At 37.8% G+C, this 22,133-nt stretch overlaps 1 protein-coding gene across 1 annotated transcript; it reads left to right on the top strand.

The window, feature by feature from the left end:
* The first annotated feature begins 6,521 nt into the window (after positions 1-6,521).
* On the top strand, positions 6,522-14,325 carry TIGAR (TP53 induced glycolysis regulatory phosphatase). Its single transcript, XM_010222551.2, has 6 exons — positions 6,522-6,563; positions 9,121-9,158; positions 11,194-11,315; positions 11,592-11,669; positions 13,073-13,183; positions 13,596-14,325. Exons 1-6 carry the CDS (start codon positions 6,532-6,534, stop codon positions 14,052-14,054), a joined length of 840 nt encoding a protein of 279 aa, XP_010220853.2. The 5' UTR covers positions 6,522-6,531; the 3' UTR covers positions 14,055-14,325.
* Positions 14,326-22,133: the final 7,808 nt, after the last annotated feature.

Here is a 22,133-nt window from a genome sequence, read left to right as displayed (position 1 = left end):
TTGTTGTAGAGTAGGAGAACCTCATTTATTTATATGCCCAACATGATTTCAGAAGAGAAATATTTTTAATCCTATTTTAATGTTTCAATGCTGATTTATGCTTCAATAATTGGACATAAGAACTTAGCAAACCATCTGGTCACTGGATTTTTTCCACTATGATTCTTACCATGTTCTCCTGTACCTCAGAAATCACTCTTGGTTGCACAGTTTCTGTTTTCAAACTTTTTTTGTTTTGTTTTGTTTTTTTGCTTTAACGAGTGTGATGCCATATCAGGTCATTGTTATTCTCTCACAGTGTGCTCTTTATGAGGTGTGGATGTTTATAAGATCAGGAGATACTAGGAAGTAGTAGATATGATCAGTGTAAACAGAAGTATTTAGGAAGTATGTGAGATTACTTTTAATGGATAAGACTCTGAAACAGTCTGAAAACAGGCTTGGTTAGCTTATAAAAGGTATTTTCTGTTCAGTGTTGTCATTTTTATTAATAACCTGTTGTTTGACTAGTTTAAAGATGGTTTTAAGAGAAGTGTTTTGGCGGGTATGCTGTATGGACAATAAACTCACCTTGACCTAAATTTGCCTGGGTTGTTTTCATTCATTCAATGTAAAGATCATACAAAAGATGTCTTATAAATCCTCTTACATAGATAGATGATGTTAGCAGGCATATGAAATGTATACATTGGATGTTACAGTTGTAGAACAAGTTTTCTTTTGAAAGACCTACTGAATAGGCAAATTCTGACATTTAAATGAAATGTAAATTAAATTTCTAACGGTGACCTTTAAATGATAAAGTATATTTTAAAAGACCAAAGTCCCAAAAAAGGAAAGTTGCTGAATTAAAATATTTCATGGAAATTAAATAGAAATTATGGAAAAAGTCTTATATAGAGTAAGCACTTCTATAATTTATTTAAATTTTATTTAAATCTTCCCACAGTTATATAAAATTATATTATACTAAAAAAGAACCAGCATATTGCAAATTCTGTTTGATTTTTTTATAAACTTTGGACTAAATGTAAGTGGAAGAAGAGGGTTTGTGGTGAAGTCACTTGGATGAAATGAGCCTTCATGCACTGTACCTACCTTAGCACATGACCTTCCTCTTCTACTTTGATCATGCTTCATGTTTGTGGATGCTTACTGTAAGTTGACCAACTTCAACTTTGACTTGCTTTGCCTAATCTCATCTTTCAAAGCAAGGAGTTTTCCTTTGTGTTTCAAAGAGTACATCCTGAATACTTGTTTCAGGAGTCTTTTCAGATGTTTCTATTGCGATGAGTTTTTTTTAACTTTTCCATAAACTATGTCTTCATTCTCTGCTGCTCTAAAGAAACAAAAAAGCCCTGCAAATCTAAGGCAATCCGTACAAGCAGAATGAGATGCTCTGTCTCTGAAGACAGCAGGAATTCCAAGATTTTCCCACAAAGCCCAACTCAGTCTTGCCTTGCACTGTATATTACCATTTACATCAATAAATGCAAAGCTGATGTAAAAGCAGAATATCTTGTAAAGATGAAAGTGAACAAACTATTTTGGAAAGCCATTTCCCTTTTTTCAGCAAGAAAAAATAGGATCTAGCTGCTAAGTTCTGTGAAGGATTAAAGATGTGGAGTCCCTCTTTCTCAATATGGTATTAACCCTTCAGCATTACAGTGATGTTTTATCCTCTTATAATCAACATACAGTAGAGTCTAGGTCTCCAAACCCAGCTATATGCAGTCATAGACCGTCTTTCATTCATATTCTGTCTATAAAAAGATGTACAGAACATCTCTATACTGCATAAATTACAAGCATACCCAAACATATTGTAACTACAGAGCCCCATGGGGAAGAGTGGGAGACATGAAAGGCACCTGGACTACTTAATGGCAATCTAGATAATAAGACCAAAAAAGGTACATTTTAATACTATATTTCGCAGAGAAGAAAGTCAAGCCAAGAAAGAATATGGTGAATACAGTCTTGCTCATGCTGTTAACTGCATTGTTGATACAGTTTTGCACCATTCTACAGTTGCTTGCAAGCATTACATTAAGTATTGCATTCATATTTTAGAGAATAATAATTATTCTCTAAACTGCATTGCTTTGCAAATTGAAGCCAGCCAGCTGGCACTTAAGAAACAGACTATGTTCCAGTTCTTTGCACTCCACAGCACACTGAATCATTCTTCCCAGTTAAGGGTAAGTTTATTTTAGAAGACTCTCCAGGGATCCTTTCAGATCTTTGGAGAAAGCAGGCTGTTCTATATTTGCTTTGTACCTCTCCAAAACAGTAAAAAAAAAACCCTCCTATTTTTCTTATATTATAGTGATATATTAAAAGGGATCTCAAAAGTGACTTGCATTTCAGCTATGTGCAGCTACAAGAGCACAGGTACCACAATGTTTGTACACCAGAAAGAATGAGAGTGCATGGCAGCTGACATTACTGCTGGTCCTGCCAAATGAAGGAAATCTGGGTACCTTGAAATTTGAAAAATTGGAGAATCCTATTACTGGTATCTATTAGCTAACAGGGACAAATTCATTCCAAAGGGTAGTGTGGCTTTAGATGCACTGTGATTTTCTTCTGTGAGAAAAGGAGTTGGACGGGGAAGGCTAGATGGCAAATATGTTAAATCAAGACTTAATAATTTTACACATTCAAGTGAAGAAAGTTGAGATATTTATGCCTGGGCAAGAACTCTATATGTGATGTGACAGGTATTAGGACCTGTTCTGAGTCCTGCTGCAATCTGTTCTAGTGGGATAAGAGTCTATGTGAAGTAAAGAGGGAAAACAAGTGAAAGAAGAGGACAGAATTTTTCATTAAAACTTTCTTCTCTTGTGGAAGTGATTTTGTGATGCCTCTGTATTACTAATAGTTTTTCCTTGAGGAAGTGGGGATGCTGTTTGCACTATTGCAAAATGTAGCATTTAGAAAGTACAAGAAGAATTAAGGCAGAGCTGTGAAGGCAAGAAGCAGGCTGGCCACACTGGGAGCTGCAGTTACTCAGGTTACTCAGTGCTGCTTTTAAGTGCAAAAACACTGGTCATGTAACAAGGAACTTACCAGCATTCCTTGAGAGCAATAGATGGGCTTATCTGATGGTTAAAATTTTTCAAAACTTGAACATATGAGTGAGACCTAATGTGCTGGAGGATTATGAGCTAGGTTTGTTACTAAACATCCTTAAAGGGATGAATTTTCACTTAAACTTCTCCAGGTTACCCCTTTTCAACCTCTTTGCCTTCCCATGAACATATTTTTCAATATGTTTAGATTTGCTTTGCTTCTTTCTGCAGCGTCCTGGCAATATTATTTACTTTCTCAAATTAAGGGATTAAAACTGGACCTAACATCACATAAAATTTCAGCAGAAATGCATAAAATCTGGATGTGATTATGTTTGATAGATAGCAACACCAGAGCAAGAAATTCCATATGTAATTAAATGAAATACAAAACTTGAGAGGGAAATTACTTAATGAGATTATGGAACCCGAGACTGTCTGCTTCAGGTGGACCGCTAGATGGCAGTAATGTAACTTTACAATTGCAGCCATTCTCTCTCTCTCGCTCTCTCTCTCCCCCCCCCCCCCCTCCCCCCCCCTCTCTCTCTCCCCCCCCCACCCTCTCCCCCCCCCCCCCCTCTCTCTCTCTCTCTCTCTCCTCTCTCTCTCTCTCTCTCTCTCTCTCTCTCTCTCTCTCCCTCTCTCTCTCCCCACTTATCTTGAAGCTTATCTGACTGTCTTCAGCAACCAGTGAATACACCCATGATTTGAAGTTTTACAATTTGGGGTTTGAACAGAAAGGTCTCTGCTGTTTCTGCAGAACGAGATTTTTATGAACAGTCACATGAGACTGGCTCTGCTTCCTGTTTGTAACTAGTATGTTGGTCTGAAAGAAGACTTAAAAATAATTAAACACTTTTTCCCTGAAAGCAGTGAATGTAAAGTTGACATAACTATATTCTCAAGAAGCATATTATGTAGGGAAAAGTTCAGGGTGGGGAGGAAGGGAAGAAAAAAAATCATCCTGGGTTGATATGTTTCTAAGACCTGGAAGGAATGAAATGCTGAAATAACAAGTCATCTGCAGAGAACACTGCCCATCTTATGGCTTCTATTTTATATTTCTAAATATAAACTGTTAACTGTTGCTCGATGTGGACTTTCCCTGGATTCCTAATACTGTCGGACATTAATGATATGCAATCCACATACAGTGATGACTTTACTGGTTAGTTGAAATTATTCAGGTTTCAAAACTTCCTTTGAATAAAATTTTGCCATTTGAAATTTTTCCATTTTCAGCTCCACAAAAGACTTTTCTGTAGGATGACTTCTTCAAACTATTCATCCTTAAATGAGCTTGTCTTGTGTTAGCAGCTATACTCTATAAACATTTGTCTTAGTGAGTTAATTAAAAAATAGGTTCATCAATATGGACTGACAGATCCGTGAAATTATGAAGAAGAAGAAATGAAAAGTAAGAAGGGTGAAACAATCAGGAAAAAAGTTACCCATACCACCACAATGAAGGAGAAGACAGGAGCAAACAGAGAAAACATAATCTGGTAGTCAAAGAAAAGGCTACAAATCAGAAATGGCAGGCCTTTCAAGCTCTCACTCACAAAAATGAATTGCGTGATGTCAAAGTCTCTTAAAACTTCTTTGCCTGAAGATTTGTTGCTATGGCAGAGCACTTTATAACAAAAGATGCACTGATAAGATTATAAATGCTAACATTCTTAACTCACATTTGTTTCATATATTTTTAAAACATGCCTAAAAAACAGCTAGGGGCTTATCATCATAGCAAAATGCAGTTGTTTTTAATGGTGATACAACAGAAAGATTAGAGCTGAGTCATTTGGCACTAGATCATTTAAAAGCTAGTTGCGTCATTAATTCCTACATTTGAAAATGTTACTTCTGAAAGCTGTAGAAGGGAAGCACTATAGAAATACAATGTTGTACCACACTGTCAAAGGATGATAAAAAGGGAATTGAACAGACCCACTACTGTATTTAAACTTTATCATGTGTTTTAAACTGCTGATTATCTTTTAATTTTGATTCATAATTTTCAGCTGTGAAAACAAGTTAGGACAGATCTCTGGGCAACCCAGAATTTCACAACTGACTGATTTTTGGATGGTATTTATTCCATCCTGTTGTGAAATCTGAAAGGAAATATGCTCAGCTATCTGAACAAATAATATTTTGATTAGTTAATCAGATTGTCCAAAATCGATAAAACCTTATCTAGATGAGCTTTCTGAGGAAAAAAATTAAAACTGTTTAATCATTTTGCTAATAGTGATTTCTAATAGTCAATGATGGTAATGATCACACTGTTTTTTGACACTGCCAGCAAAATGGACAAAGTAACAGAATAATATTTTCTCAGTTCTTTTTGTTTTTGTCGCACCCCTATTCTTCTTTATTATTTCCCAAGAATACGAAGAAAAATCTTCATTTTAAAAAGTAAATATTCTAAATACATTTTTTGGGGGGAGGGGTGCGGTTAATCGGTGCAATGCACACGCCACACTAGATGCAGTCACTTAGAGCTGCACAGCATACATACTTCTGCAAAGCACATTTTCAAGCTGCATCTGTCCCACACTTTCTGCCAAATATGAAGGTGATGAATCCATGCACTCAAACATATTTAATGGGAGAAAAAACACCATTTAGGAAAGCAGACAAGTACATTTGAGCATCTGCTTCTCATCGTGATGAACTTTTGGAATGGATGAAGGGAGGTTTTGATATGAAGGAGAGTCCTACAGAAAGTATTTTCATAGCTGAAGCAAGCATTTGGCATTAAATAGAGCTTTCTTTGTGAATCAAATCACTTTTACTCTGGAAATTAGATTTCCACAAATATTAATAACCATTTTTTCATGTATACTAATGAAACTTTTGTGAAATCCCTTATAGAAGACAGAATACTTAACAGATGTCTCAAGGATTCATTCCACCGGAGTGCCTTTATCCAGCACACCTAGTAACTTGTTGCTGTACCCGATTCTTTTTCATGCCGCGTGTCGGCCACAGGATGGGGGAAGAGGGATAGTGAGTCTGTGTCGAGGTGATGATGCCCTCTAACAAGCCTCTTTTACATTCAGGTAGGTGTCAAGCTATACTCACCCAGACGCACTAAATTAGCGCAAATCGATGAGCTAGTAAGTAGGGTCGTTAGTAGGGCTAGTAAGTACATCGTTATTCTCTCCAACTCCCTTCTTAAGGGGATTGCTGGACCGACTGCGCAGCGTCAGAGAAGCAACACAGGACCAACATCCCCAAAGGCGCAGAAGCAGCACCCCAGACAGCCTGGCTCAAGCGCAGCTGCCAGGGCCCCTTGGGACAGGCAGAGGCGATGACATCACCTGGCACAGAGAGGCCAATAGGCAAGCGGGAGCGGGGGGCGGGGCGTCGCAGTGCCGGCACAAGGAGCCGGCGGGCGCGCCAGGACCTTATTCGCGCGCGTGTGCCTTTTCGAGGGGGGTGGTGCTGCGCCATGGCGTGCTTCGGATTGACCGTCGTGCGGCAGTGAGTACTGCGGCGCCTTGCGCCGCTTTCTTCGGGTCCCTCTTCCCCGCGGAGGCCGTTCTACAGCACCAGCGAGGAGCTGTTGCCCCTCCCCTCGCCATATCGGGAGGGACAGGGGCGGTGACGTCAACGGCGGTTGTGGCCGGCCGCGGTGCGGGGTAGTCGCTAGGGCGGCGTCGCGCGCAGAGCTCCCCGGCGTGCCGGCTGCTGTTAGCTGCTCGGGCGCTGCTCTGCGTGGACTGAGCCATGGGCACCTAACAGCCTAGGCGCGCTGGCCGCTCTGCATGGGTGTCGGGCGGGCCCTATCTCTGGTAGTGGGATTTGTGTGCAGTGGCCAGAGTTGCGTGGGAATATTTTCTTAGAGGCTTTTCTCCACTCTTAAAGTGGAAAAAAACCTGAATGCATGAGGAAGGGTGATCTTATCCCTGCACTGCAACCTTTACGCTGTAAATCTTTAACACTGTAGCCTTAGCAGTGCTTTCCATATGCTATATTATCTCCTCTGGCATATTCTCATCTAAATAACTAATCTAGCTGAGTCAAAAACATGGCCAACAATTAAAAGACACTTGTCTGTGTTGGTGATCTTCCTTCTCAACCATTTAAGACTTTGGAATGCTCACCTCTTTAGTTATGATCTAAGGACATACGGTTCTTCCAAAAGCAAAATGTGATAAGTGAAGATGCCATGTTATTTTTACAGTTATCAATAGCTGAAATATTTTTTTGACTCTTAAAGTCTAAAACCAGCACTGTATGCTTTAATGATAATTTTTGCCTGTCTTCAATTTGATCATGGAAATATTGGACCTAGAAGGCCTTTTTAGCTGCCTTTGGTAATAGACCTTATTAAGTTATTGATTTTTTGTTCTAGAGTATTTTAGTTCACTATCAAGATAAGTCTAGATATAGCAGTACAGATTAATATTGAAATACTATGTTGTACTAAAATTAGAAGGAGCTATTTATGAACTGTTAAGTAATTGATCATAAGACCTTTCCTCTGCCAAAAGCACTACGTTTGGGTGAATGGTAATCTCTGCCTTCCCTCTGACTACCCTTTGCTTAGAAAGGTTAGTCTCTTCTGTGAAATGTTAAAAGTAACAATATCCTTGACTTTAAAATCTATATGGTTAGTTTTTGTTTTTCTTTTGTTGTTGTTGTTGTTTTCTTTAAAGCTACAGTGGATATTGACAAAGATCATCAGTCTTCTTGACTAGTTCTCTCTGTTTATTTCTCCATGTATGTACAATCCCAATTTCATCTTGCTGCAATTGATAACAACTGACTGACTGCCTTTTTAATGAAAGCTATATTTCCTTTAGTATAATGCAGTTTAATACTTGGTTAGTACTACTGAAACAGCAATTTCTATATTCCTTTATTATTATTATTATTATTATTAAGAGCAACTTTGGCTTTCCTTAAAGATTTGACTTTGGTGACTTGCTGTTCTATTTGCAGCCTTCTAGCTCAGCTAGAAAACATAGAAGGCTGAAAATTTGTTACATTTTAAATCTTCAAATGAGACTTCCACAGGCACTTAAGAAAGTTCCAAAATTCATCTGATAGAAAATGGGTGGGAGTTCAATCAAATGTGATAACTTAGACTCTGCCTGGGTATGCTAGCCAATACTAGTGCTATTCAGGAAATGTGCATGTTTCTCCCTCCACCCAATAGGAAAGATTCTATCCAGTCTGCTGTATTTTCCTCTGGAACATGGAAGGAGTTGTTCAAGACGTGGGCAGAGCCTGAGGAGCTGTCTGCATGCTGTTCAGGAGAGGGTTGAAAAACTTCTTTCTGTGTGTTTTGGAAAATGGTGGGGTTTTTGTTCTGATCAATTTTCTATTTGGTACTCATCTTGGGGGCTTCTGTCCTGCAGTGTTGATAGCTCTCCCTTTAAAAAGAAAGTTACAAGTTTGGTCTTTATATGGCAGAAACTCAGGGAGCTGACTTGTGATTCATGCAACAGTCTCAGTGACATCTGTATTCTTAACTTTATTCTTGTCAAATTTAGTTGTTAAATTTTTCCTCGTTAGATATATCCGCAAAATGTTTTAGTTGCTCTTTTCCTGAAGTACTCTTGTTTTCAAAATGGAGTATTTTACTTCCCAAAGAAAGTTGTGTTTCTTCTAGTAGTTCATAGTTTTGTTATCTTAAACTTTGTTAGTTCAAGATTTGTAATCTGTCTGCTGCTGTATCTTGTACATCATGTATGGCTTTTTTTAAAACATAGACGACTACAGTTCCTCCTTTTTATGTCCCCCTTCAATATAGATTAGTGATCTAATGATAATTTTGCCTCATTATTTAAGCAGTTGCTTCCTTTTGTTTTGGACTTGTTTATTTTAGTAAATATTGGAAGTGTGATTGGGTTTGACACTTGAAAATACTTTTCTTGTCTTCAAATACCTTTTTTTGAAAAGAGGCTGTGATGTGCCCATTTTTTATATTTCAACTCTACCATCTCTTGTTTGTATCTACTCTAATAATCATTTTTGAACTTGGACTAAAAATGTTGAGTGAAGTTTTGTTTTTGTCTGTAATCTCTTTCAGTGGAGAAACAAGATACAACAAAGACAAGATACTGCAAGGTTAGTATCAGTCATGCTACTAGCGTGTTAGAAGGGTAAAATGATGCTTCCCTGCAAGGTGAGAACTCCCATAATGAACAGATGACATACATTATAATCAATAATAATACTTAATATACCTTAAGAGTCATTATTTGCAAGCCAGTACCTTATCTTCATAACTGTAATGAATTACAGTGATTCTAATAAACCAATTTTCTTAAAATAACTAGAAATAGCTGTGTACTTATGGTAATGTCAGGAATATTAGAATACTTCCTTTTCCCAAAAAGGGAGAAAAGAACTGTTTGTAAACAAATAAAACAGTGGAAGCATCCCTTATTAAGGATGCTGGAATAACACACAGCACTGCGTTAAGTCTTAGTGGTTTGTATGAAGCCAAAAAGGGCTTCTGGGATTCAGATGAGGAGTGGTGCAGCTCTGGCAAAAATCAAGCCAGGTACGTATACAGTGACCAGAGTTGGCAGGAAGCTACAGGGGGTTGATCGGTGATTATACTGTAAAGGAGGTTGTTTCTGTGAAAAGGTAATCTCTTCCTTGCAGAAAACTGAAGTAGAGCAAGGAAGTATAAAAAGTGAGGATTGTTTAAAATGCTTGAAGTAATCTTCCTCATTCTATGTAAACTGTCTTTAGACAAAGGCTTTAAAACAGCCTTTTATGTAGTGATTGCTGACTTAGTACACCTAGAATTAAAAATATCTGAGCTGTTTGGTGTCTGCTGTAGGAAGACTGAGGAACCTAATGAGATTGTGCTCTAAATCATCTGCAGTGCTACAGACTGTGAGAAAGTTATGCTTCTAGATTATCCTACCTCTGTTTTGACATTTCAAATTACTGTTTTTGCAATGCGGCCTTTGTGTTCCTAATAAAGCGAATAAAGCTTCATGATCTTAAAAGTACTAGTAGTGCTACTTTTGTTTGTCAGATGATGCATAGTAGGCTTCCTCTTAAGTAGTGCTGCTTTTGTTTGTCAGATGATGCATAGTAGGCTTCCTCTTAACCTAGACTTCTGTTATCATATCTCATGGTACTTTAAGATTATAAATCATTTTGTATTTTTCTTTGTGAAAATTATTTTTGTTGCTTGGATGTGATGGGAAGTATATGTTATTTGGCTTCCTCCAAATGTAAAATATACAATGAGTGTAGACAAAGAAATTTGTTAGAAATTTGTTATTTTGTCACTCTACCATGATTCTAAGTTCTTTTAGATCCTCTGAGTGACAGGACCAAGCCTTTATGCCATTAAAGTTGGATTGCCATATAGCAGCTTCTCTCAGAATTGCCTTAGAGCTTTGTGGTGAGTTAATTCTAGTTACTCCATCTGAAGACTATGTTTTGAAGGGCTACTTTGCAACTAGATTTGCTATAGATACTTGATATCCAATTGCATGGGTGTTGTAAGAAGTAGAGACTGTAACAGACCCTTTATATCAACTATAAAATTGTTGTGAAACAGCATGACAAAGGGAAGTTTCTTGTCTCCTTCTTTTTAAGGCATTGTCAATATTATGCAGAGGGAAGGAACAGACATTTCAAATTTCTTAAGAGCTTGACTCTTGCTGTGCGTGTTTCTTCCTGGGTACATTTTAGTATCAGCAACATCTCAATTTTCTGTTCTTTTTTAATAGTAGACAGGCTTCTTTGTGTGTGGATTTTTCTTTTTCCCCCTTACAAAACTGTGAGACTCCTTTAGCCTACCAGAGACTATTCTAAAAAGCTTAAGTGACTTAAAATGATTGCTCACATGTAGGAAATGAAGGCCTCTGCATTATGAGTAACTTTCTCATGTGCATCAATCTTTCTGACTTTCTAGCTCACATATCTTTTTTTTTTTTTTTTTTTTTTTCCACTCCATTCGTATGATTAAAATCAGTGAAGGCCCGAGGAACAGTCATTTTCACTATTACGTGTCTGCTGGAGAAGGAATTTTTTTTTTTGTGCTGAGCAGATTTTTTTCTATTATCATGCTTGCTCAGCTGGTAGATCATTTAAAATTTAGATATCTTAATGTTGATGAATCTCTATTTTACAGGTCAAGGAGTGGATGAGCCCCTCTCTCATACTGGTTTCAGACAAGCAGATGCTGCTGGTGTGTTTCTCAGTAATGTGGAATTTACCCATGTCTTTTCAAGTGACCTCCTTCGAGCAAAGCAGGCAAGTGCTTCTTGAAGTGACTGGATGTAAGCATTGGTTTGTTTTACATTTATTTACTATTGCTGCAAATATTATGGTGAAGAGAGCTAAAAGCAATTTTGTTGGATTTAAAACTAAAGTTGGTCTTAGGTAGAATTCAAGATGACCTCTATGAGTAAGGAAATTTTAAAGCAAAGGAAGTGATAAAGGCTAACTTGATGATTGCTGTGGTGTTCTAAGATGGTATAGATATCCTATGGGAAAACAGTTTGTAACTGTATAATATTCACTTTTTAGACTGCTGCCATAATTATAGGAAAAAATAGGTTTTGCCAAGACTTGGAAATCAAGCATGATGCAAGACTTCGTGAGAGAGTAAGTGCTATAAGAATTTGTTTTTAATATGATCAACTTGAGAGTGTGAGTTAGAGATGATAGATTCCTGAGTTAGTAAAAAGTTGGTTTAGTAGTGTCATTGTAGTAGCAATGTCTTTTAATTGTTTGAACTCTTTAAATAAGGTAATAGAATTACTTTTGCTCAAGTATGGATTGCTGAAGCAAAGGCTATATTTAGTAATGGTGGTATAACAGTGATGCTCTAAGGATACATGTAAGACAAGGTTTATGTGTAGAGGTAAATATTAAATAAATGAAAAGGTTATTTTTCTAAACACATAAAATGAAAGACATGTTCTTTCTGCCTATCTTTGCTTGTCTTCATGGCACAAATTGATCTGGACTTTTTAAGCTATTCATACCTTTCCATTAGCACAAAGACTAGTAGAAAATTTTCTAGTAATAGACAATCTGGCTTCTTAAATTTTAGCAGTGACAAACAGATCTTGGAAAGATCTTAAAAGGTTAAAAGAATGGTAATACACCTCCAAGTGTAACTATCTTCTAAAATACATTATTGACCATAAAATTTATCTTTTATAATGTGATTTCTGTTTTTTCAAGAGTGTTCCAGATGCATAGTTTGTGTATATTGTTTGTTACTATTTCAGTTAGAACCTCTCACATGCAAGGTTTATATCTCAGGAAAAAAGTGTATCAGTGAAAATAGTTAATTGCCTATTTCTGGACACCATTATCATTCTTTAAAGCTGTCGCTGACACATACACTTGTAACACTGTCCACATCAGTATTATTTCCCCTGCCCCAATCTCTGACAAAAGAAGAGGCTATTGTTTATTTTTAATAGATGGAGTACTTGCAGGTTTTTTTCTTCCTTTTAAAACAACTCTTAAGTGGACAGTCTCTGGAGGTTGTGGGGCTTTTTGGTGTTTTTTTGTTTGTTTTGTATTTTTTTTCCAGAGGTCTGTAGATAGAAGTATTACTTTCGGGGGGAAAAATCCCTTTAGTCTTGCTACGGACAGGTGAAAAGTAAATGGAGTTTATCATCTTGAATGCTGGAATACAAAGATGCTTGCAGTGTAGTTGTAATATTTTTATGTTGAGTGTCAGATATAGGAAAATAATCTCCAGTCAAAGATGAGGCTTGAGGTAACTTTTGAATGTTACCCTTTTAAATAAGATGCTATTCATGATATATTTTTCTACCTATCGTACACATATCTATTTTTAACCTAAATAACAGATATAGAGACCTTTTCTCCTCTTTCCCTCAGTGGTGGGATAAAATATGAAAGTTAGTTAAGTCTGAACATGATGAATAAGTTCCAAGAAAACAAATCTCTTAAGATGGTTGCATTGAAAGTAGAACTGAAGATTTGATGTGGCTGGCTGAACTGTATCTCTAACTTGCCTCTTACAGAAGTATGGTGTTGCAGAAGGAAGGCCTTTGGATGACCTTAAGGCCATGGCAAAGGCTGCTGGAGAACAGTGTCCTTCATTTACACCTTCTGGAGGAGAAACACTGAATGAAGTATGGTATTTAGTGTGTCCTAGTTTCCAGGCTACTTAATAGGTGCAAATGCAGGTCTTGCTTATTTAATTTAAGCTTATTCTAATCAAAGGAAGTTATTTTCCAGGATAAAAGAACCCCTTGGCTTGACTGCATGAGCTGCCAAGTGGGGAAACTCTTTAGTGCTAGAACATTAATTCTGAAATTGATTTCCCATCAAGCTTTCTTCCATCTGCTGAAGGATAATGGCAGTTACTCTTACCCCTGAATTTCAAAGGCAGAAAAGTTACCTTATGTTCACACCATCAAGTAGTTTACCGTTTATTTGAGACTTGTTTCAGATAAATATTTATGTTAACTGAAGTAGCTGTTTTTCCTGAAAGCTAAAAATCTTACAGTCCTCACAATGCAATCTTCTGACTTTTCTCTTTAGGTGAGAGAACGTGCAAGGGATTTCTTTGAATTTCTGTGTCAGCTAGCTGTTGAAGCAGGACAGAACAAACAAGTGACACATAGTGCAGCAAGCAACAGCTTACGAAGATCTGAAGTACAGTCAGTTTTCCCCTGGGCAGACCACTGTGATGAACCAGAACTTAACTCTGGTAACAGTGGAGCTTCTAAACAATTAGATGCCAATATATTAGTGGTGAGTCATGGGGCATACATGAGAAACTGGTTTGTCTATTTTTTTTCAGATCTTAAATGTACTTTGCCAACAGCTTTTACAAAGTCTCAGCTGTCTTCTGTGAGTCCCAATACAGGAGTTAGTCACTTTGTTATAAAACTTGATAAGGAAAATATATTAAAGCCTGAAATAAACTGTGTTTGTCTTAATCAAGACTCTCATTTAGTGGATGTGAGTGCTGAATTTGCAACTTCAAAAATGTTTTAAGAGCCTTTAGAAGGGAAGTGATTTTTAGATAATCACCATACAAGGTCAGGAAGGTTTAGTAATTAATGGGATTGACTTGGAGTTATTGGCACTCCACTGAAAAACTGGAGAACTGCTAATACCACCTTAAAATAATATACAACTTGCATGGTCATAGTACCTGCTGTAAGTTGACACTGGAGAAATAGCACAAATGTTCTTTATGAAAAATAATGCTTCTGTTCAGTCACTTGCATATATGGTTCTGCAGTTCATATTAAAGTTTTTACCATTAGCCCTTTTTTCTTTTTCCAATTATAAGAGTGGGGGAGTAGGAGTGGGGGAGAATGGTACTTGAAAAAATGAGATGTATCATATTCTTGTTTCATTACCAAATGCTATATTGTAATAAATATTTTTTAAAAGATGAAGTTTTTTGAATTCAGTAGTATAACTTGACCACTGTCCAGTGTGAAAGTTTGATTTAGTTCCTGGCTCTGCTACTAAAGAGCTGTGAGATGCTGGACAAGTTACTTCTGCATTTGTAAAGTGTGCCTGCCTCACAAGAGTAGTTAGTAAGAATTTCTGTAAGTGTTGAGACCTCTACTAAAAAGTACTGTACAAAGTAGCCAAGTCTTGCCTATAAAGCAAGATGAATAACCTAATGCAGACATAGCTGAAATAATGGTCTCTATGTTAAAAAGTGATCTTATCAGTATGGTAAATTGTTTCCTCCCTAGAATCCTGTTGATTGCAGTCATTGTAGGATAGTAAAATCGGAGGGTAAAGGCAAGTTGGGATGCTTGGTGATTGTTTATATTACTGTTAGCACTGTTTTCTTTCCGCACTGGGATGTTTGTAGTGTTACTCTATGTGCTTATCTGGCTTATGTTTATAATTTGCAAATTTTTCTCTGTTTATATAATTTAAGCCTGTAAATAAAAGTTATTAAAGGCTCCTGTATAGAACTCTATTTCATCTATACTTCCTTTGGTGGGGGGTGGAGGCAGGGGCAGAATCTGTTAATATCACTCTACAAAGCCTTGCCCAGCTCATACTTCCGCTTTTTCAAAAAAAAAAAAAAAAAAACAGGCCATTTGGTGAAAGAGTACCTTGTACTTGCAAAAGGCTAATTATGGATCAGCGCTTTCCTGACCCTGCTTGAAAGAACCACAACTGTTAAGGACAAGCTTAAATTGCTTCCAACTGCACGAAATTTAGTAGTTAAGTGTTGGATTGGAACCTCAACTACACTTTTTCCTCTCTCTTGGAGCAGAGACTTGAATTTTGATGAGGAAGAGGTTGACATTGTTTCCTTAAGCAGGTACCTGTACTTAATTGTAACCCTGATCAAAACTAACAAAAATGTTTTTAAGTGTTCTGTACCTTGCTTCTATTCCTGTGACTGTGATTCAACAGGGAACCTCTCAATATGAACATAGAATGGAAGTCTGCTTCTATTCTGTGGTGTTAAGACTGTAGTTTAACTAGTTGTGATACTACTAAACTGGAAAGGATAAAGCGGGAGTGTTCTGTCATTTGATGACTTAAGATCGTCTTATAAGGTAGTGTTCTCCAGAACCTGTTAGGGAACCTAATCTTTTTATTGCTGCAAGGCTTGCATATTTAGCAATTGACTGTGAAACCATCTGCTGCTGTTCCTGAGGATTAGTCACAGAAAACCTGTTTTCTAAAAATGAATGCTGAATAACTGGTATCAGAAGGGACTGGGCTTTGAACTTTTAAGGCTTTACGTAATGTGAAGGACTGCCATATAAAGCTGGGTAGGCAAATATAAACCCATGTATATTGAATTTCAGCATTGATAGCTAAGCTTACCACTTTCTGATGAGCTGCATTTCTTTCACTTCTACAAAGATATAGAGAGAAGGCCACTTGTGTCTTTTCGGAAGCTGTGTATACCTCTCTTTTCCCAATACGAGGCAGTTCATAAATGTGTAATTGATGAATTTTTGGCTGCAGCTTTTTCAGCAAAAATGTTGCCTTTACATTAGAACACGCTGGGAAACTCAAGATTTTTCTAAAATAAACCCAGGCTTTATTCAAAATGGCTTTGTTTCAAGTCTTTTCAAAACAAAGGTGTCTTTAAGGAGAGTATTCAATGTCAGTGTTATTAGGAAGTAAAAATAGTTGTCTTCATTGATATGTGCTTTTTAACTTTGTACTTGTGAAAATAAAAAGATCCTCTTTGAAGTCAAAAGTACAAATATGACAGTGGTAGCTGGATGGATTACTCAATTTTTGTTTGAAAGTGTCTAAGTTATTCATAAATAACATAAATATTTCTTTAGACTTCAAGGAAACATGAGCACCCATGAAGAAAAGGGACTTTTTTTTTTTTTTTTTTTTTTTTTGCTTTACATGGAATACTGCAGCTTCTTGGTTGACTGAAGATTGATCACATCCAAAGATGGATGAAAATTTTGTTAGCGGCTACTTGACAGAGTTATGGAAAAAGGTAGGAGGGGAGTTTTGTTCTTAAAATGTTTATGCCTGAGAGTGCATGTTTATTTCAGGAAGGAAGAGACATGCATAGCAAGAGACTTTCCTCTTGGTGCTTAAATAACTTGAACTTTTCTGTCATTGCCATCTGTAGTTGAATGGTCAGCCGTTAGTTGGCACTGGATCAGAATTGAGAAATACCTCTTGGAGCAGAAGCAGCATCTTTCTTCAACTAGAAAATGGAGAGAACAATTGCTTATGAAAGAACATAACTTTTGTGGGATGTTTCCAAACACTGATTTCTGTGGTATTCTTAGATTTAAAAATTCTTTTCCTTTCTTTCTTATCCTCAAATAGCTTAATTTCTATTTTGTTCTTAATGAGTTACCTCACAGGAACATCTGCTTAATAGTATGGTTGGTTAAATGCTTTGCTCTTTCTTGGGTAATCCTAAGGACCATTGATTCTACCACTACACTTCAACATATTTGGTGTATTTGTAGGTGTTTAGAGCTTAGACCCATCCTAAGGAACCTGTGTGCTTTTTTGTAATTATTGTTAATAAATTCTTTCATCTTATGTTAGCTCTGAAATAGGGCAAGAAGAAAGTATGTGTCTGCCTTGAATAATATCAATGGACAAAACCATTTCAATTTTCTGTATTGATAAAGGAACATTTTTAATGGAAAAACTTTTAAGCCAGAAATTTCTAATCGGCACTTTAGACTGCATGTATGGTGCAAGCATATCAACTCTTAACTGTTCACAGATGGTGGCATATAAAGTGAGGAAGAAAGGCCCTGCATTATTGTGAATTTTATTGCTTCAGATTTATATTTTTGTTATTTAAAATAAACACTTGGAAAAAATAATTCTAGATACCTGTAGAAGACAGATAAGGAGATTTAAGTATGGGATGTTAAAGTCCCTAAACATACAGCCAGGTATATAAGCAATCAAGAGTGTTCTGTAGTTACACCAATGCCTTCTCTCTCTGCATGTTTGTGTCTGGAAGAGTTAGAGAGAATATTCATCTAGATGAACCTACAAATAGAAAAGATATAGCTATTTTTTTCCTTCTCTATACATTTAAAAATAAATGACTTTAGAAGCTTCTGAAGTTACCTATAGGCTTTTTTGTTTTAAGTACCCTGTTTTAAGCACTGGCCTTTTTAAGTCTTTGAATCAATATCGAGATTTAACTGTTCTTGCACTTTTAATAACTTGACTATTTCTGTATAATGTACAATAATTCTTCGTGATTTATTGGGATAATGGGAAGGAAGAGTTGAAGTTATAGATGGTTGTGTTAGGAATAGTAGAAAAAGATATTTGAGAGATCACTCAGTAGCAGGAAATGAATATTTTTGTCCTTGTGAAATGTTAGTCTCTAATTAGCAGCAGGAGACAAGGCCTAATTATAGGGTGGATTTCCAGGAGCAGCAGCTGCCAAAATGCAGCCAAGAGAATGTGAAAGTAAATTAAGCAAGCAAGTGTGAAAGTAAGTTAACCAGCATATTACCAGGATGATAATGATACTCAAGTGGTAAAATACATTTCTTTTCAATAGTGTTGTAAAAAATAATCTTGAAATAAATGTTAGAAACACCTCCGCTTGGTCATTTAATGGCTTTTAGTAAGACCTCAGAGAACTGATGTTTAGTTCAAAATTATCTCTTAGACTAGCTTTTATTCTAATGTTCACCACTCCTTTAAATTATTTTTTCTTTTGCTGAAGTGTTGCATAGATGGTAGAACCCTTCTCTGTCAGTTTTGACTTCACCAACATCAATTTCTGGCAGGACTGCTAAGAACCTAGCAGCCATTGGGCATGCAACTTGACAGAGTGCATTGCTAGTACTAGTTTCCTTCTTCCAAAATAGTATTTTGCTTCCATTGCACAATACTGCATTTGTTTTCTGGACATAGACCTGTCCTAGTAGTAGCAGAATTTGGTTTTATAAATTTATCATATGTGTTCTGAATCTAAGCTTTTGATATTCATGAGGCTGTCTCAGATCCACAGCACACATGCCTGGACTTAAAATATGTCATGTTCCCCAGATATGTCCCTTTTGTGATGGCTTTGGCCATAAGCCTGAGGTTTTGGGATATATAGCAATCCTGAGCATGTGGCAGCTCCATACATGCAAATTAACTGCATGGTATGTGTCTGAACTGCCTGTATATGGGTGTCCAAAGAAGCACAAGGAAGCTGGTGAAGGGGCTGGAGCACAAACCTTACGAGGAGCATCTGAGGGAGCTGGGGTTATTTAGTCTGGAGAAGAGGTGGCCCAGGGGAGACCTCATCGCTCCGTACCTGAAAGGAGGTTGTAGTGAGTCAGGGGCCAGTTTTATCTTCAAAATAACTACCGACAGGACAAGAGAAAATGGCCTGAAGTTGTGCCAGAGGAAGTTCAGGTTAGATGTTAGGAAAAACTTCTACATGGAAAGACTGATGAAGTATTGGAACAAGCTGCTCAGGGAGTGGCAGGGTCACCAACCCCAGTAGTGTTCAAGAAACATGTAGATGAAGCATTTAGGGACACGGTGTTGAACAGGCATGGTGGTGATAGGTTTGTGGTTGGACTTGATCTCGAGGGTCTCTTCCAACCATTATAATTCTATGCAAGCTACTTCCATGACCTCCCTGGATATGGCAAACTTGCTGTGTTGATGATTGGTACATGTATTGCAAATTATACACTTTCCAGGAAGGTCTGACTAAGTTCTAGTGTTACTTGAAGGCCTCTCTGGTATTTCTTGGCATGTGGGAAGCCCTGTGTGAGCTTATAGTCCTATCTGCACATTAGACACTTATAGTAGGGCTCCTGAGAGCAAAGGCAGAGGCCTTGAATACAGATGCAGGATGATAGCAGAGGCTCCAAGGATAAAAACACAAATCTTAAGTAGGCAATAACTGGTCAGTAAAGGAAATGCAGCCTGGAGTTTCTGGCATAAACAGTTTTGGGGCAGACTTCAGCATTATATCACTTCATTTTAATGGCCAGCTGGTTTATCAAACCATGATTAAACAGAAGGTAACATGCTAGATTTGATTGCGATAACTAGTAAATATATCTTGAAAGAGCTATGTTGTAAACTAAGCTAAAAACATAGGATAAAAAGGTTTTATTTTATTCACTACTTTTCAATTACTTTTAATTCTTTACTAGTTAATTACTTCAGCTGTACTGAAGAGCCTTAAATGGACTTAAATATAGAAGGGTCATGAGAACTGCTTTTTAAAATCAAAAAAAAAAAAAAAAAAAGCCAATGTCACACCAAAAATGGCAAGAAGGAGGACCCAGGCAACTATGGGCCAGTCAGCCTTGCCTTCATCCCTGGAAAAGTGATGAAACAGCTCATCCTGGTTGTCTCCAAACATGTGGAGGATAAGAAGGTTCTCAGGGGTAGTCGGTATGGATTCACCAAGGGCAAATCATGCTTGACTAACCTGATAGCCTTCTATGATGGAATGACCGGCTGTGTAGATAAGGGGAGAGCGGTGGATGTCATATACCTCAACTTCAGCAAGGCTTTTGGCACCGCCCCTCACAGTGTCGTCTGGGCAAGCTCGGAAGTATGGGTTAGATGAGTGGCCAGTGACATGGATTAAGAACTGGCTGCATGGCAGAGCTCAGAGGGTGGTGATCAGCAGTGCAGAGTCTAGTTAGAGGCATGTAGTTAGTGGTGTCCCGCAGGGGTCAGTCCTCGGTCCAGTCCTGTTCAGTTTATTCATCAGTGACCTGAATGAAGGCAGAGTGGTGCCTCAGCAAGTTTGCTGATGATATGAAACTGGGAGGTGTAGCTGGTACCCCAGAGGGCTGTGGTGCCATCCAATGGGACCTGGAGAGGCTGAGCAATGGGGCAGCGAGAAACCTCATGAAATTCAACAAGGCCAAGTGCAAGGTCCTGCACCTTGGGAGGAATTATCCCAGACACCAGTACAGGCTGGGGACTGAACTTCTGGAGAGCAGCTCTGCAGAGAAGGACCTGGGTGGATGACAAGTTGACCATGAGCTGACAGTGTGCCCTTGTGGCCAAGAAATCCAATGGGGTTCTGGGGTGCGTTAAGAAGAGTGTCTCCAGCAGGTGGAGGGAGGTGATCCTCCCCCTCTCCTCAGCCATGGTGAGGCCACATCTGGAGTATTGTGTCCAGTTCTGGGCTCCACAGTACAAGAGGGATGTGGAGCTGCTGGAGAGAGTCCAGCGCAGGGCTATAAGGATGATCAGGGGCCTGGAACATCTGTTCTATGAGGAAAGGCTGCAAGAGCTGGGCCTGTTAAGCCTGAAGAAGAGAAGGCTGAGAGGGGATCTTGTCAGCATATATAAATATCTCTAGAGAGAGAGTGAGGAGGATGGGGCCAGCCTCTTTCCAGTGGTGGACACCTAGAGGAAATGGCTAGAGGAAATGGCCACAAACTAAAGCACCAAAAGTTCCACAGAAGCTTAAGGAAAAGATTCTTAATAGTTTAGGTGACAGAGCAACCACTCCAGAAGAGAGGTTATGGAGTCTCCTTCTCTGGAGATCTTCAAAACCTGCTTGGATGCAATCCTGTGTAACATGCTCTAAGTGACCCTGTATGTGTAGGAGGAGTGTTGGACGAGATGATCTTCGAAGGTCCCTTCCAACCTTAAGGATTCTATGACATCAAAGATGTAGAAAGTATCTCGATCTGAAATCCCAGTGGGACAAAAACTATGGTGAAAATCTTCGGAGCCACCTGGGTGATGATAATTGTCTCAGTTAGTAACAGTGGAAAGGATGCCTATGAGGAGTATGAAGGAAGTCTTATACAGGAAGTTGTAACTTGAATATAAAATAATGAGAATTTGTAATTCAAAGCAAGTAGCAAAAAACTTGCTATATTTAGATAAAAATAAGGAAAGAAGTATCAGAACTGTTGCAGAATAGGGATGGAATAGAGATTAGAAATTTTGAAGTATATTCCAAAAATGTTGCTTGCAGTAGTATTGAGTGCAAAGGTATAAAAAAGGATGGCTAATGGAGATGAGGATGGAAAGAAGAAATCAACAGAAAGAATCAGGGAAATAATTAATCTTTATTCCATAATTGTGAAAGCACATCTAAAATTATATGTCTATAAGCAAGTATTTTAAAATAGATCTGTCAAGTTGGGTGTGAGAGTGTGGGTGCAGAACAAGAAATATTTTCTATTTTAGAGCAGAGGATGAAATAATTTTGTGGAACTGTTGGTTTGACTTTCATGTTCAGTGTTCAATGAACAGATTTCTGGAGAATGTAATTATAGAGGAGTAAATAGAGCCTGGAATTTAGGTTTTATTAAAAGTAGATCACACTAGACAAGAGAACAGTAATGGAATGTAATCTAGGTGATTTTTAACTGAACATTTGGTACAGTGCAAACGCATCATCAATGCCTAAATGGATCAGAAGAAGAAATAAATGCAGAGGAAGAAATGGAGAATTTGAGGCCTGGGATCAGAGAAATGAAATGAAACCAACAACTGTGGAATACCAGCTCATGTACCTTAATATCAATAGCAAGAATGTCTACTACAAGCTGAAAAATAATATATTGAAAAGAGGAGAGTAATCTGTGGTAATGCTAACATAGGATGACTATAGATATTTGGTGTTGCAGTAGAAGA

This window comes from Tinamus guttatus, unplaced genomic scaffold (assembly GCF_059628265.1).
Source record: "Tinamus guttatus ecotype Peru unplaced genomic scaffold, ASM5962826v1 Tinamus_guttatus_pri_ptg000182l, whole genome shotgun sequence".
In the NCBI taxonomy this organism is placed as follows: Eukaryota; Metazoa; Chordata; class Aves; order Tinamiformes; family Tinamidae; genus Tinamus; species Tinamus guttatus.
The sequence above is the reverse complement of the archived record's forward strand: the minus strand, read 5'-3'. Positions and strand labels throughout refer to the sequence as shown.